We start from the raw sequence: 16,390 nt of genomic DNA, 5'->3' as shown, positions 1-16,390 counted from the left end.
TCTGTAATTACAGTTAACATTAAGTCTTGTTGTAAATATAAGAGGTGGTTCTGTAATTACAGTTAAAGTTAAGTAACGTCTTGTTGTAAATATAAGAGGTGGTTCTGTAATTACAGTTAACATTAAGTAAAGTCTTGTTGTAAATATAAGAGGTGGTTCTGTAATTACAGTTAAAGTTAAGTAAAGTCTTGTTGTAAATATAAGAGGTGGTTCTGTAATTACAGTTAAAGTTAAGTAAAGTCTTGTTGTAAATATAAGAGGTGGTTCTGTAATTACAGTTAAAGTTAAGTAAAGTCTTGTTGTAAATATAAGAGGTGGTTCTGTAATTACAGTTAACGTTAAGTCAAGTCTTGTTGTAAATATAAGAGGTGGTTCTGTAATTACAGTTAAAGTTAAGTAAAGTCTTGTTGTAAATATAAGAGGTCATTGAGTGAACCACTATTTTATTTGTTTATTTTATTTCACCTTTTATTTAACCAGGTTGGCCAGTTGAGAACAAGTTCTCATTTACAACTATGGGGTGATGAGTAATGTTGTCTGAAACCTGTAGAGTTGTGTGAACTCCCCGAGCCCAGTGCCTGGGCTTTAGCTCGGAGGACTAACAGACTTATTGGTAGCAGGAGACCGAGGTCCGAGCCAAAGTCAGTCACATAAATATACAATCTAAACACAGGCTTACGGGGACGGGGAGGATGACATCGGGGTTTCCAGCGAGGTCAGCGATGTGACGGTACAGGGGGACACCTTTCTCAGCAGCACCGGCCTTGCACACAGCCAGGGACACGCCCAGGATGGCGTTGGCACCAAACTTAGCTGGGGGGGGGAGGAGGTAAGTGCCCATACAGCTCTTTTCTGCCTCTTACTCCTCTCATCGTTGGTTTTAAAAAGTGGTTCCTGGCAGAGTACCAACCCCATGACTAAACTTTACCCTAACCCTTGGTACCAAACTTAGCTGAGGGGGGAACCAAAAGAGAGCCAGTAGTCTATTGTGAATGACTGTTATCATAATTAATAGCTGGCACCCTAAATTTAGTTCTCGGTTCCAAGATTTAACAGCCAATACAGTGATTTTCTATAAACAGCTTCTATTCTCTTGTCTATAAACAGCTTCTATTCTCTTGTCTATAAACAGCTTCTATTCTCTTGTCTATAAACAGCTTCTATTCTCTTTTCTATAAACAGCTTCTATTCTCTTTTCTATAAACAGCTTCTATTCTCTTTTCTATAAACAGCTTCTATTCTCTTTTCTATAAACAGCTTCTATTCTCTTTTCTATAAACAGCTTCTATTCTCTTGTCTATAAACAGCTTCTATTCTCTTGTCTATAAACAGCTTCTATTCTCTTGTCTATAAACAGCTTCTATTCTCTTGTCTATAAACAGCTTCTATTCTCTTGTCTATAAACAGCTTCTATTCTCTTGTCTATAAACAGCTTCTATTCTCTTTTCTATAAACAGCTTCTATTCTCTTTTCTATAAACAGCTTCTATTCTCTTTTCTATAAACAGCTTCTATTCTCTTTTCTATAAACAGCTTCTATTCTCTTTTCTGTATTCTATTCTCTTCAAGGGGACAACGAAAGCCTATTTGGGGAATTTGCATTGACGCCTAGTACACTGGTGTGCTGTATATGTAATGTGTAACCAGAATCTCCATGTTAACTCAATGCTGTGAATGAATAAGGCAGTGTACAGCCGGCAGCTCACCATTTCTACATCTAGATGTAACTCTAACCCATCAGTCCCTAACCTAACAGTCCCTAACCCTAACCTATCAGTCCCTAACTCTAACCCATCAGTCCCTAACCCATCAGTCACTAACCCTAACCTATTAGTCCCTAACCCTAACCTATCAGTCCCTAACCCTAACCTATCAGTCCCTAACCCTAACATATCAGTCCCTAACCCTAACATATCAGTCCCTAACCCTAACCCATCAGTCCCTAACCCTAACCCATCAGTCCCTAACCCTAACATATCAGTCCCTAACCCTAACCCATCAGTCCCTAACCCTAACCCATCAGTCCCTAACCCATCAGTCCCTAACCCATCAGTCCCTAACCCATCAGTTCCTAACCCATCAGTCCCTAACCCATCAGTCCCTAACCTATCAGTCCCCAACCCTAACCTATTAGTCCCTAACCCATCAGTCCCTAACCCATCAGTCCCTAACCCATCAGTCCCTAGTCCCTAACCTATCAGTCCCTAACCCTAACCTATCAGTCCCTAACCCTAACATATCAGTCCCTAACCCTAACCTATCAGTCCCTAACCCTAACACATCAGTCCCTAACCCTAACCTATCAGTCCCTAACCCTAACCTACTAGTCTCTAACCTATCAGTCCCTAACCCATCAGTCCCTAGTCCCTAACCTATCAGTCCCTAGTCCCTAACCTATCAGTCCCTAACCCTAACCTATCAGTCCTTAACCTATCAGTCCTTTACCTATCAGTCCCTAACCTATTAGTCCCTAACCCTAACATATCAGTCCCTAACCCTAACCTATCAGTCCCTAACCCTAACCCTAACATATCAGTCCCTAACCCTAACGTATCAGTCCCTAACCTATCAGTCCCTAACCCTAACCTATCAGTCCCTAACCCATCAGTCCCTAACCCTAACTTATCAGTCCCTAACCCATCAGTCCCTAACCCTAACTTATCAGTCCCTAACCCTAACCCATCAGTCCCTAACCCTAACTTATCAGTCCCTAACCCTAACCTATCAGTCCCTAACCCTAACCCATCAGTCCCTATGCTTAACCTTAACTTTTTGCTCTGCCTGCTGAATATTCCCAACTAATAAATAAGCCAAGAGAAGCAGCAAACATTTTAGTCTAAATGAAATGTGAACCATCCACGTGGTGCTCGTAAAGACTTAGTGACTGCTCTAATCAGCCTTTATCAATTGTTTAAAGTGGGACATACGGTTCGCTAGGCATCCATCACCCAACTATCACTATCACTATGCCTTATAATAAAGGCTTGTACATGTTAATACCAAGTTATAAAGCTTTAAACCTGCAGGCTCTAAGTAAAATGTTTCCCCAACTTACACTTGTTCTCTGTGCCATCCATGTCCAGCATCAGCTGGTCAACCTTCTCCTGCTCCAGGACGCTGACATCCTGAACAACAGGACAGGACAGGACAGACACAGAACAACACACCAGTCATTAGAGATGAGAGGAACTGACAACAAACAAACAAAAAAAAGGTTCAAAGTTCAAACAGGTTAGCTCAAAACACCAGGCTTGAAGGACGTTTATGGTTCACTAGTACACACTGCACACAGCATCGTGAGGTGTTACTAGGCAGGTTAGGGGATGAGATCTTTGGCGCTCTGCAGTGACAGTCACTGTGCTCAAGGACAGTAATCACATTGACAGTGATCAAAGTACAGTGCTGTATTTCTACAACAACTCAAGAGATAAATGTAACAGACAAAAAAATGCAAAGATACTATTAATACATACTACATAGAGATAACTTACCACTTTGACTCAATTGTCTTCAGTCAGGACCGTGTTTACCAATCTACTACATGACAAACATACTGCCGTGACTATTCCATCTCGCACTGTAAACTCTTTGCAACTCTGACTCGACACCAGCACAATGTTGTCAATGTTAGTCAAACAGTGAATGTTCCTACCTGCCGTACAAGCGCAGGTGCAATAGTTTTATTGATATGATCAACGGCTTTTGAGACACCTGCAGAGGGGACAAGCAGAGCGTCACGACCCAGGGAGAAGTAGACCATTCAGCAGCAGCAGCAGCAGCATGCATTCCCAGACGATCACAGAGCTCTCGCTAAGACTAGCTGCTTTGGGTGGCAGCAACTAGGCTGGTTAAACAAACTTCAAACTATTGGGATCATGGGGGGTAGTCGCAGAAATAGAATGACAAAACGCCCGCCGGTTAAATCCACCCATCTTGGAACGCTGACTTGAATAGGGATGTCCGTTATAGTCACCCTACTGCTGTCTGGGTAATAACGGGTAATAACAGATCTGTGATCGTCTGTGAATGCCTGCGACAGAGGTCAGTTAGTTGTCCAAATCAAAGCAAACCCACTCAAAAGTCATCAACTCCAGTTCATTTCAGTGTCTTACTCCTGATCCTCCTCCACACTGTTCATTTACCTGGTTACACAGAGCTGGGGCCAAGTACTCATTGATATATTTAACAGCCCTTTTCACCCCTGACAGGAGGAGGAAAGATTGATGAAGTATCAGAAAGGAAGGATGAAGATGGAAAAGGAAAGAAAAAAATGTAACGGAACATTTTAGTTTTTTAAAGCAGGGTGACTTTGGACATTGGGAAAATCAAAAAGCGTACCTTTGCCCAGGTAGCGCGTCTTGTCATTGTCACGGAGCTCCAGAGCTTCATAGATACCAGTAGAGGCCCCGCTGGGGACGGCGGCCCTGAACAGACCTGGAGAACACAGAGGATTTTGAATGACTCTACTGTGTTTTAAATTAATTTCCTGACTCACTGCAAGAGGCTGACTGTTGCTTCCTAATTAAAGAAATCAATATTAGAAATATCCATCCTCGAAATGTTTGTCACTGCAACCCTGAACCGACCTTAATACATCAATATTAGATCCACGATTATGACTTTTAAATGATGCATTCAGGAGGATTTCTGTCTTAGCAGGGGGTCCCCACTGATTTCTGTCATAGCATGGGGTCCCCACTGATTTCTGTCATAGCATGGGGTCCCCATTGATTTTTGTTAGAATGTTTGAGTCACTCAGACAGCATATGAACACAGCATAAGCCATGGCAAAATGTTTAGCTTTAAAACTGCAAATATTATATAATTATTATTATAATTACATTTTTATATATTTTTTATCTTCAACTCTACACTTTTGAAAAAGGACCCGCAAGTACGCATTTTATTGTTAGTCTACCTGTTGTTTACGAAGCAGCCAAATGGCAAAATGTGTGGAATTCCCGGCAGTTAGCTTTAAAACAGCAACATTTTGTCTCGCTGGCCAACAAGAGGGCTTCTAAAATGTTTGGTTGGTGACCGAGCCAATGGCCACGCCCACTGCCATGTCCAGCAACATTTTGTCTCGCTGGCCAAGAAGAGGGCTTCTAAAATGCTTGGTTGGTGACCGAGTCAATGGCCACGCCCACTGCCATGTCCAGCAACATTTTGTCTCGCTGGCCAAGAAGAGGGCTTCTAAAATGTTTGGTTGGTGACCGAGCCAATGGCCACGCCCACTGCCATGTCCAGCAACATTTTGTCTCGCTGGCCAAGAAGAGGGCTTCTAAAAATGTTTGGTTGGTGACCGAGCCAATGGCCACGCCCACTGCCATGTCCAGCAACATTTTGTCTCGCTGGCCAAGAAGAGGGCTTCTAAAAATGTTTGGTTGGTGACCGAGTCAATGGCCACGCCCACTGCCATGTCCAGCAACATTTTGTCTCGCTGGCCAAGAAGAGGGCTTCTAAAAATGTTTGGTTGGCGACCGAGCAAATGGCCACGCCCACTGCCATGTCCAGCAACATTTTGTCTCGCTGGCCAACAAGAGGGCTTCTAAAAATGTTTGGTTGGCGACCGAGCCAATGGCCACGCCCACTGCCATGTCCAGCAACATTTTGTCTCGCTGGCCAACAAGAGGGCTTCTAAAAATGTTTGGTTGGTGACCGAGCCAATGGCCACGCCCACTGCCATGTCCAGCAACATTTCAGATCCAGAAAAAAACTCTATCCATAAATATCCTTCCTGAAAATCATACTTAAGATAAGATAAATCATAAGACAGTATGGAAAATATTTGTACTTCTACTGTAGTAGTATGAAGGTTGTTTGTTATTCATAGTAAAAGCAACAGGAAATCAAAATTATCCAATGAGCAGCAAGTATCCCTTCGGTCCTATTTTAATCACATTTTGTTCCCAGACGAGGAGAGGAGGGGGTTGCACATGCTAAGCAGATCAATGTGATGCAGGTGCTTCTACACCTGCATTTCTTGCTGTTTTGGGGTTTTAGGCTGGATTCCTGTACAGCACTTTGAGATATCAGCTGATGTACGAAGGGCTATATAAATAAATTTGATTTGATTTGATGTAACACACACACACACACACACACACACAGTGCAACATCCAGGATGCGACTGCTGGCTCAGGCACACACCAAGGTCAGACATTTGGGATTCAAGAAAGATACAGGATGTGTACATTTGATTCTAACTGCTCATTGGGCAAAAAATATATATAAAAAATGCTGATCAAACCAATGACAGGGGTCCTGAGATCAGGAGGGATTTAAAGCTTAACCACAGAGACACACAGAGAGATTTAGGCCATGAGTTCAGGCTTATCAAAGCATCTGCATCAGCTAGAAATCAGCTATGCTTGATATAGTTTAGCAGTCAAGCCCAGTAAACCTATTCAGATTAATTTAGTCTTAGTGATTTCACTTGTTTTCAAATCAACTACAATCAAAGCATGCAACATATTGTATTTTGGACACATAAAGTATGTCTGAATTCAGAAAGGTTATATTTTTTAACATATGCCTAGATTCAGTTTCATTTTATTTTTTAACCTTTATTTAACTAGGCAGGTCAGTTAAGAACAAATTCTTATTTACAATGACGGCCTCCACCAGCCGAACCCAGACGACGCTGGGCCAATTGTCCCGCCGCCCTATGGGACTCCCAATCACGGCCGGTTGTGCTACAGCCTGGAATCGAACCAGACTGCTGAGATACAGTCTGGATGAAATCCAGGGTCTCCTTAGACCGCTGCACCACTCGGAAGTTATTTTTGTGGTTGTAAACCCCCATCGGAGGACGTGACAGTCACTCTCAGAGAAAGAGAAATTAGCTCAGCTCAAATGTTTGTTGAAACAAAAAGTCTTTGGGTGCCGGGTTCCACAAAATAATATACTTGAAGAAAGGGGAAAAACCGCCACTCACTGAAATAAATATTTATTTTCCGTTTTCCGTTTTGAATGTGTTTCTTTTAGCAGCAGAGACCAGAACAAACAAACGCGTTTCGATGGCAGCCATCCCGTCCCTTCTGACCTCTGTGGCTAAAAAAACTGAAAGAGTATTTCCAGTGAGTACAGTCACTCTCATCCCAGAGGATTAGTACAGGATCTGAAAATAGAAAACACAACGACGATGCAGCCCGTCTAGTAACGACTGTAATTCAAACCCCTTTTGTGTTATATAGCAGAGACACATTAAATCTGTGGGGGGGGGGGGGGGGGGGGGGGGGGGGGGGGGCTCGTCTCTGCATGCTCCAACAATCCAATCCTATTTATACAGCAGCAGACAACACAAAGTGTATCCCGAATTGCCCTCTATTCTCTTTATAATAACATTCTTTTGAACAGAGCCCTATGGGGATCCCGTTGGGCTCTGGAGCAGTATAAAGGTAATACGGCATCATTCGGGACGCATCCAATGCCAAATCAGTTCCTAGACCAGTTAACCCACTGTTCCTAGGCCAGTTAACCCACTGTTCCTAGACCAGTTAACCCACTGTTCCTAGACCAGTTAACCCACTGTTCCTAGACCAGTTAACCCACTGTTCCTAGACCAGTTAACCCACTGTTCCTAGACCAGTTAACCCACTGTTCCTAGGCCAGTTAACCCACTGTTCCTAGGCCAGTTAACCCACTGTTCCTAGGCCAGTTAACCCACTGTTCCTAGACCAGTTAACCCACTGTTCCTAGACCAGTTAACCCACTGTTCCTAGACCAGTTAACCCACTGTTCCTAGACCAGTTAACCCACTGTTCCTAGACCAGTTAACCCACTGTTCCTAGACCAGTTAACCCACTGTTCCTACACCAGTTAACCCACGGTTCCTACACCAGTTAACCCACGGTTCCTACACCAGTTAACCTACTGTTCCTAGACCAGTTAACCCACTGTTCCTAGACCAGTTAACCCACTGTTCCTAGACCAGTTAACCCACTGTTCCTAGACCAGTTAACCCACTGTTCCTAGACCAGTTAACCCACTGTTCCTAGACCAGTTAACCCACTGTTCCTAGACCAGTTAACCCACTGTTCCTAGACCAGTTAACCCACTGTTCCTACACCAGTTAACCCACGGTTCCTACACCAGTTAACCCACGGTTCCTACACCAGTTAACCTACTGTTCCTAGACCAGTTAACCCACTGTTCCTAGACCAGTTAACCCACTGTTCCTAGACCAGTTAACCCACTGTTCCTAGACCAGTTAACCCACTGTTCCTAGGCCAGTTAACCCACTGTTCCTAGGCCAGTTAACCCACTGTTCCTAGGCCAGTTAACCCACTGTTCCTAGACCAGTTAACCCACTGTTCCTAGACCAGTTAACCCACTGTTCCTAGACCAGTTAACCCACTGTTCCTAGGCCAGTTAACCCACTGTTCCTAGGCCAGTTAACCCACTGTTCCTAGGCCAGTTAACCCACTGTTCCTAGACCAGTTAACCCACTGTTCCTAGGCCAGTTAACCCACTGTTCCTAGACCAGTTAACCCACTGTTCCTAGGCCAGTTAACCCACTGTTCCTAGACCAGTTAACCCACTGTTCCTAGACCAGTTAACCCACTGTTCCTAGGCCGTCATTGAAAATAAGAATTTGTTCTTAACTCACTCAGAGCAAGACAAATGGAAAACGCTTTCCCTTTTGGGGGGGGGGGGATTTCAAGCCCATGTTAAATCCAACATGTCTTCTCTCAACCCCCCCGCCCCCCCCCCCCCCCCCCCACCCCTTTCCTCTTCCTCGGTGGCCTAATTCAGATAGCTTCATTAACATTCTGGACATTCATTCATTAAGTTGAAATAACTGCTTTGTTTTCAGCCCACGGAGCAGAACGACAAAAAGGGGGACTCCACTCTTGAACAAGGGCGGCGGAAAACCCCGATCCCATTCAGGATATCCCATTCAGGGTATCCCATTCAGGATATCCCATTTCAGGATATCCCATTTCAGGATATCCCATTCAGGATATCCCATTCAGGATATCCCATTCAGGATATCCCATTTCAGGATATCCCATTTCAGGATATCCCATTTCAGGATATCCCATTCAGGGTATCCCATTCAGGGTATCCCATTCAGGATATCCCATTCAGGATATCCCATTCAGGATATCCCATTCAGGGTATCCCATTCAGGGTATCCCTGTCATGTATTGTCATGTTGTGTCTTTCTGTCCTTTCCTTTCACCCTGTCTCCCTCTGCTGGTCGTATTAGGTTACCTTTTCTCCCCCGCTTTCCCCCAGCTGTTCCTTGTCTCCTCCTAACTACCTCGTCACCCCTTTTCCCACCTGTTCCCTTTTTCCCTCTGATTAGTCCTCTATATCTCTCTCTGTTTTTGTTCCTGTCCTTGTCGGATTCTTGTTTGTGTTGTTCATGCCTGAACCAGACTATCGTCATGTTTGCTGCAACCTTGTCCTGTCGGAACCTGCCGGTCCATCTGAGCCTACGTTTTGTTTTGTTATTAAAGAAGCTCTGTTTACGTTAATTCGCTTTTGGGTCCTCATTCACGCACCGTAACAGAAGAATCCGACCAAGAATGGACCCAGCGACTTCGGATCCTCTCCACTCAGCCGTCGAGATCCAGGGAGCGATGCTAGGCAGACACAAGCAGGAATTTTCTGCTGCTCGACATGCCGTTGAGACCCTGGCCACCCAAGTCTCCAACCTCACAGAACAGGTTCACCATCCCCGCCTCGATCCACCGGCCACTTCCAGGGCTTTCGAATCTCCGGAGCCCAGAATCAATAACCCGCCGTGTTACTCTGGGGAGCCCACTGAATGCCGCTCGTTCCTCACCCAGTGTGATATTGTGTTTTCTCTCCAGCCCAACACTTACTCCAGGAGCACTGCTCGTGTCGCCTACGTCATATCTCTCCTTACTGGACGGGCTCGTGAGTGGGGCACGGCAATCTGGGAGGCAAGGGCTGAGTGTACTAACCAGTATCAGGACTTTAAGGAGGAGATGATACGGGTTTTTGATCGATCTGTTTTTGGGGAGGAGGCTTCCAGGGCCCTGTCTTCCCTATGTCAGGGTAATCGATCCATAACAGACTACTCTATTGAGTTTCGCACTCTTGCTGCCTCCAGTGGCTGGAACGAGCCGGCTTTGCTCGCTCGTTTTCTGGAGGGTCTCCGCGCAGAGGTAAAGGATGAGATTCTCTCCCGGGAGGTTCCTTCCAGCGTGGATTCCTTGATTGAACTCGCTATTCGCATTGAGCGACGGGTTGATCTTCGTCACCGAGCTCGTGGAAAGGAGCTCGCGTTCTCCGTTGCCCCCCTCTCCGCATCACTACCATCTTCCTCTGCCGGCTCGGGTGCTGAGCCTATGCAGCTGGGAGGTATCCGCAGCTCGACTAAGGAGAGGGAACGGAGAATCACCAACCGCCTCTGTCTCTATTGCAGTTCTGCTGGTCATTTTGTCACTTCATGTCCAGTAAAAGCCAGAGCTCATCAGTAAGCGGAGGGCTACTGGTGAGCGCTACTACTCCTGTCTCTCCTTCAAGATCCTGCACTACCTTGTCGGTCCATCTACGCTGGACCGGTTCGTCAGCTTCCTGCAGTGCCTTAATAGACTCTGGGGCGGAGGGCTGTTTTATGGACGAGACCTGGGCTCGGGAACATGACATTCCTCTCAGACAGTTAAGGGAGTCCACGGCCTTGTTCGCCCTGGATGGTAGTCCTCTCCCCAGGATTCAGCGTGAGACGCTACCTTTAACCCTCACTGTTTCTGGTAATCATAGCGAAACCATTTCTTTTTTAATTTTTCGTTCACCTTTTACACCTGTTGTTTTGGGCCATCCCTGGCTAGTTTGTCATAATCCTTCCATTAATTGGTCTAGTAATTCTATCCTCTCCTGGAACGTCTCTTGTCATGTGAAATGTTTAATGTCTGCTATCCCTCCTGTTTCCTCTGTCTCTTCTTCACAGGAGGAGCCTGGTGATTTGACAGGGGTGCCGGAGGAATATCACGATCTGCGCACGATGTTCAGTCGGTCCAGGGCCACCTCTCTTCCTCCACACCGGTCGTATGATTGTAGTATTGATCTCCTTCCGGGAACCACTCCCCCCCGGGGTAGACTATACTCTCTGTCGGCTCCCGAACGTAAGGCTCTCGAGGATTATTTGTCTGTAGCTCTTGACGCCGGTACCATAGTCCCCTCCTCCTCTCCCGCCGGAGCGGGGTTTTTTTTTGTCAAGAAGAAGGACGGGTCTCTGCGCCCCTGCATAGATTATCGAGGGCTGAATGACATAACAGTGAAGAATCGTTATCCGCTTCCTCTTATGTCTTCAGCCTTCGAGATCCTGCAGGGAGCCAGGTTTTTCACTAAGTTGGACCTTCGTAACGCTTACCATCTCGTGCGCATCAGGGAGGGGGACGAGTGGAAGACGGCGTTTAACACTCCGTTAGGGCACTTTGAATACCGGGTTCTTCCTTTCGGCCTCGCTAACGCTCCAGCTGTCTTTCAGGCATTAGTCAATGATGTCCTGAGAGACATGCTGAACATCTTTGTTTTCGTTTACCTTGACGATATCCTGATTTTTTCACCGTCACTCCAGATTCATGTTCAGCACGTTCGACGTGTCCTCCAGCGCCTTTTAGAGAATTGTCTTTTTGTGAAGGCTGAGAAGTGCACTTTTCATGCCTCCTCCGTCACATTTCTCGGTTCTGTTATTTCCGCTGAAGGCATTAAGATGGATCCCGCTAAGGTCCAAGCTGTCATTGATTGGCCCGCCCCTAAGTCACGCATCGAGCTGCAGCGCTTTCTCGGCTTCGCGAACTTCTATCGTCGTTTCATCCGTAATTTCGGTCAGGTGGCAGCTCCTCTCACAGCCCTTACTTCTGTCAAGACGTGCTTTAAGTGGTCCGTTTCCGCCCAGGGAGCTTTTGATCTCCTCAAGAATCGTTTTACATCCGCTCCTATCCTTGTTACACCTGACGTCTCTAGACAGTTCGTTGTCGAGGTTGACGCGTCAGAGGTGGGCGTGGGAGCCATTCTTTCTCAGCGCTCCCTCTCTGACGACAAGGTCCACCCATGCGCGTATTTTTCTCATCGCCTGTCGCCGTCGGAACGTAACTATGATGTGGGAAACCGCGAACTGCTCGCCATCCGGTTAGCCCTAGGCGAATGGCGACAGTGGTTGGAGGGGGCGACCGTTCCTTTTGTCGTTTGGACTGACCATAGGAACCTTGAGTACATCCGTTCTGCCAAACGACTTAATGCGCGTCAGGCGCGTTGGGCGCTGTTTTTCGCTCGTTTCGAGTTCGTGATTTCTTATCGTCCGGGCTCTAAGAACACCAAGCCTGATGCTTTATCTCGTCTCTTCAGTTCTTCAGTAGCCTCCACTGACCCCGAGGGGATTCTCCCTGAGGGGCGTGTTGTCGGGTTGACTGTCTGGGGAATTGAGAGGCAGGTAAAGCAAGCGCTCACTCACACTCCGTCGCCGCGCGCTTGTCCTAGGAACCTTCTTTTCGTCCCCGTTCCTACTCGTCTGGCCGTTCTTCAGTGGGCTCACTCTGCCAAGTTAGCCGGCCACCCTGGCGTTCGGGGTACGCTTGCTTCCATTCGCCAGCGTTTTTGGTGGCCCACCCGGGAGCATGACACGCGTCGTTTTGTGGCTGCTTGTTCGGTCTGCGCGCAGACTAAGTCCGGTAACTCTCCTCCTGCCGGCCGTCTCAGGCCGCTTCCCATTCCCTCTCGACCGTGGTCTCACATCGCCTTAGATTTTGTCACCGGACTGCCTTCGTCAGCGGGGAAGACTGTTATTCTTACGGTTGTCGATAGGTTCTCTAAGGCGGCTCATTTCATTCCCCTTGCTAAGCTTCCTTCTGCTAAAGAGACGGCACAAATCATCATCGAGAATGTTTTCAGAATTCATGGCCTTCCGTCAGACGTCGTTTCGGACAGAGGTCCGCAATTCACGTCTCAATTTTGGAGGGAGTTTTGCCGTTTGATTGGGGCTTCCGTCAGTCTCTCTTCCGGCTTTCACCCCCAGTCTAACGGTCAAGCAGAACGGGCCAATCAGACTATTGGTCGCATCTTACGCAGTCTTTCTTTTCGCAACCCTGCGTCTTGGTCAGAACAGCTCCCCTGGGCAGAATACGCCCACAACTCGCTTCCTTCGTCTGCGACCGGGCTATCTCCTTTTCAGAGTAGCCTCGGGTACCAGCCTCCGCTGTTCTCATCTCAGTTCGCCGAGTCCAGCGTCCCCTCCGCTCAGGCTTTTGTCCAACGTTGCGAGCGCACCTGGAAGAGGGTCAGGTCTGCACTTTGCCGTTATAGGACGCAGACTGTGAGGGCTGCTAATAAGCGTAGAACTAAGAGTCCTAGATATTGTCGCGGTCAGAGAGTTTGGCTCTCCACTCAGAACCTTCCCCTTAAGACGGCTTCTCGCAAGTTGACCCCGCGGTTCATTGGTCCGTTCCGTATTTCTCGGGTCATTAATCCTGTCGCAGTTCGACTTCTTCTTCCGCGATACCTTCGTCGCGTCCACCCGGTCTTCCATGTCTCCTGTATCAAGCCCGTTCTTCGCGCCCCCGCTCGTCTTCCCCCCCCCCCCCCCCCCATCCTTGTCGAGGGCGCACCCATCTACAGGGTCCGCAGGATTTTGGACATGCGTCCTCGGGGCCGTGGTCACCAGTACCTCGTAGATTGGGAGGGGTACGGTCCTGAGGAGAGGAGTTGGGTTCCCTCTCGGGACGTGCTGGACCGTGCGCTGATCGAGGATTTCCTCCGTTGCCGCCAGGTTTCCTCCTCGAGTGCGCCAGGAGGCGCTCGGTGAGTGGGGGGGTACTGTCATGTATTGTCATGTTGTGTCTTTCTGTCCTTTCCTTTCACCCTGTCTCCCTCTGCTGGTCGTATTAGGTTACCTTTTCTCCCCCGCTTTCCCCCAGCTGTTCCTTGTCTCCTCCTAACTACCTCGTCACCCCTTTTCCCACCTGTTCCCTTTTTCCCTCTGATTAGTCCTCTATATCTCTCTCTGTTTTTGTTCCTGTCCTTGTCGGATTCTTGTTTGTGTTGTTCATGCCTGAACCAGACTATCGTCATGTTTGCTGCAACCTTGTCCTGTCCTGTCGGAACCTGCCGGTCCATCTGAGCCTACGTTTTGTTTTGTTATTAAAGAAGCTCTGTTTACGTTAATTCGCTTTTGGGTCCTCATTCACGCACCGTAACAATCCCATTCAGGATATCCCATTTCAGGATATCCCATTTCAGGATATCCCATTTCAGGATATCCCATTTCAGGATATCCCATTTCAGGATATCCCATTTCAGGATATCCCATTTCAGGATATCTCATTCAGGATATCCCATTCAGGATATCCCATTCAGGATATCCCATTCAGGATATCCCATTCAGGGTATCCCATTCAGGATATCCCATTCAGGGTATCCCATTCAGGGTATCCCATTCAGGATATCCCATTCAGGATATCCCATTCAGGATATCCCATTCAGGGTATCCCATTCAGGATATCCCATTCAGGGTATCCCATTCAGGATATCCCATTCAGGATATCCCATTCAGGGTATCCCATTCAGGATATCCCATTCAGGATATCCCATTCAGGATATCCCATAGTTAGTTGGTTGAATATTGTTAGGTTGGTTGAGATAAAAAAATTAAAATAATTTAAAGTACATCTTGAAAGTTAAGGTATTGATTTCCAATGAATTGTAATCCCATTACAAATGACAGGTCTGCCATGTTCTGTGCTTGTATGATCAACAACACTTTAAATATGACTTCAAAATTCACACAAAGAAGAGTATTGGAAGATTCCAGTGATTCCCCCAGGAAAGAAAGAGTAAAAAAAAAGGACCAATTCCTGGTTAAGAAGATGGAGTAGAATTAAGCAATAAAGCACGAGGGGGTTAAGGGTTGTTCTTACCACGAGGGGGTTAAGTTCTTACCACGAGGGGGTTAAGGGTTGTTCTTACCACGAGGGGGTTAAGGGTTGTTCTTACCACGAGGGGGTTATGGGCTGTTCTTACCACGAGGGGGTTATGGGCTGTTCTTACCACGAGGGGGTTATGGGCTGTTCTTACCACGAGGGGGTTATGGGCTGTTCTTACCACGAGGGGGTTATGGGCTGTTCTTACCACGAGGGGGTTATGGGCTGTTCTCACCACGAGGGGGTTATGGGCTGTTCTCACCACGAGGGGGTTATGGGCTGTTCTCACCACGAGGGGGTTATGGGCTGTTCTCACCACGAGGGGGTTATGGGCTGTTCTCACCACGAGGGGGTTATGGGCTGTTCTTACCACGAGGGGGTTAAGGGCTGTTCTTAACACGAGGGAGTTAAGGGCTGTTCTTACCACGAGGGGGTGTGGTATATGGCCAATAGACCACGGTTAAGGGCTGTTCTTACCACAAACCCCTGAGGTGCCTTATTGCTATTATAAACTGGTTACAAACGTAATTAGAGCAGTAAAAATATACGTTTTGCAATCCCCTTGAAATACGGTCTGATATACCACAGCTGTCAGCCAATCAGCATTCAGGGCTGGAACCACCCAGTTTATAATAAGTATTAAGGCCTCTAGGTATTACAGAGTCCGACCTGTGAACTCTGTACTGTAAGTATCCACGGCTCCATCTCAAATAGTACCCTATTCAATATATAGCGCACTACTTCTGACCAGGGCTCATAGGGGTGCACTGAAAGTAGCAGGCAAAAGTAGTGCGCTATAATAGGGAATAGGGTGCCATTTGGGAACCAGAGGTGTCAGATTGGAGATGGAGGGATAGAACCTGCTGACAGGCTACGATTAAATAGCTGCAATGAAATGTCTTGTGCAATTGAATAAATAATAATAATAATAATAAATAATAAAATACTTATTCAAGTATTAAATTCAGCTTTTTGCTTTCGCCTGTTTTTCATTTATATTTTGCTGTGTTTTCAACCTAGTTTAATAACTCTAACAGATAGGATATTCAACTATTTATATTTAGTAAATGTGCACTATGTCTATTCCATTGTCGATGTGCAAATGGAAACATAGTAGCATTGATTTCATCGACATGTCTGAAAGGGAACAACAAAGTAACCACAGTTGGCTACATTGTATCTGCAACCGACTGAGGGGAAGGGACTAGCCTGGGAGCTAACTCACTCTGTCAGTCAGAGAGGGACTAGCCTGGGAGCTAACTCACTCTGTCAGTCAGAGAGGGACTAGCCTGGGAGCTAACTCACTCTGTCAGTCGGAGAGGGACTACCCTGGAGCTAACTCACTCTGTCAGTCGGAGAGGGACTAGCCTGGGAGCTAACTCACTCTGTCAGTCGGAGAGGGACTAGCCTGGGAGCTAACTCACTCTGTCAGTCGGAGAGGGACTAGCCTGGGAGCTAACTCACTCTGTCAGTCAGAGAGGGACTAGCCTGGAGCTA

The 16,390-nt window shown here is 46.8% G+C and overlaps 1 protein-coding gene across 2 annotated transcripts in view; it reads right to left on the bottom strand.

The window, feature by feature from the left end:
* The window catches only part of LOC110491163 (alpha-enolase), a 32,797-nt gene that overhangs the window by 10,452 nt on the left and 5,955 nt on the right, over window positions 1–16,390 (bottom strand). The window contains exons 3-6 of one of the 2 annotated variants that reach the window (XM_036947763.2): window positions 4,338–4,433; window positions 4,142–4,200; window positions 3,055–3,124; window positions 680–813 (exon numbers count right to left, since the gene is read on the bottom strand). In XM_036947763.2, coding sequence (XP_036803658.1) covers window positions 680–813; window positions 3,055–3,124; window positions 4,142–4,200; window positions 4,338–4,433 — 359 coding nt within the window. Of the gene's footprint in view, window positions 1–679; window positions 814–3,054; window positions 3,125–3,651; window positions 3,711–4,141; window positions 4,201–4,337; window positions 4,434–16,390 lie in introns of both variants that reach the window. The other variant, XM_036947762.2, reaches the window with a different exon arrangement.

This window comes from Oncorhynchus mykiss, chromosome 16 (assembly GCF_057628025.1).
Source record: "Oncorhynchus mykiss isolate SJ-2025 chromosome 16, ASM5762802v1, whole genome shotgun sequence".
NCBI classification, from domain to species: domain Eukaryota; kingdom Metazoa; phylum Chordata; class Actinopteri; order Salmoniformes; family Salmonidae; genus Oncorhynchus; species Oncorhynchus mykiss.
This window is presented reverse-complemented; position numbering and strand designations above follow the sequence as displayed.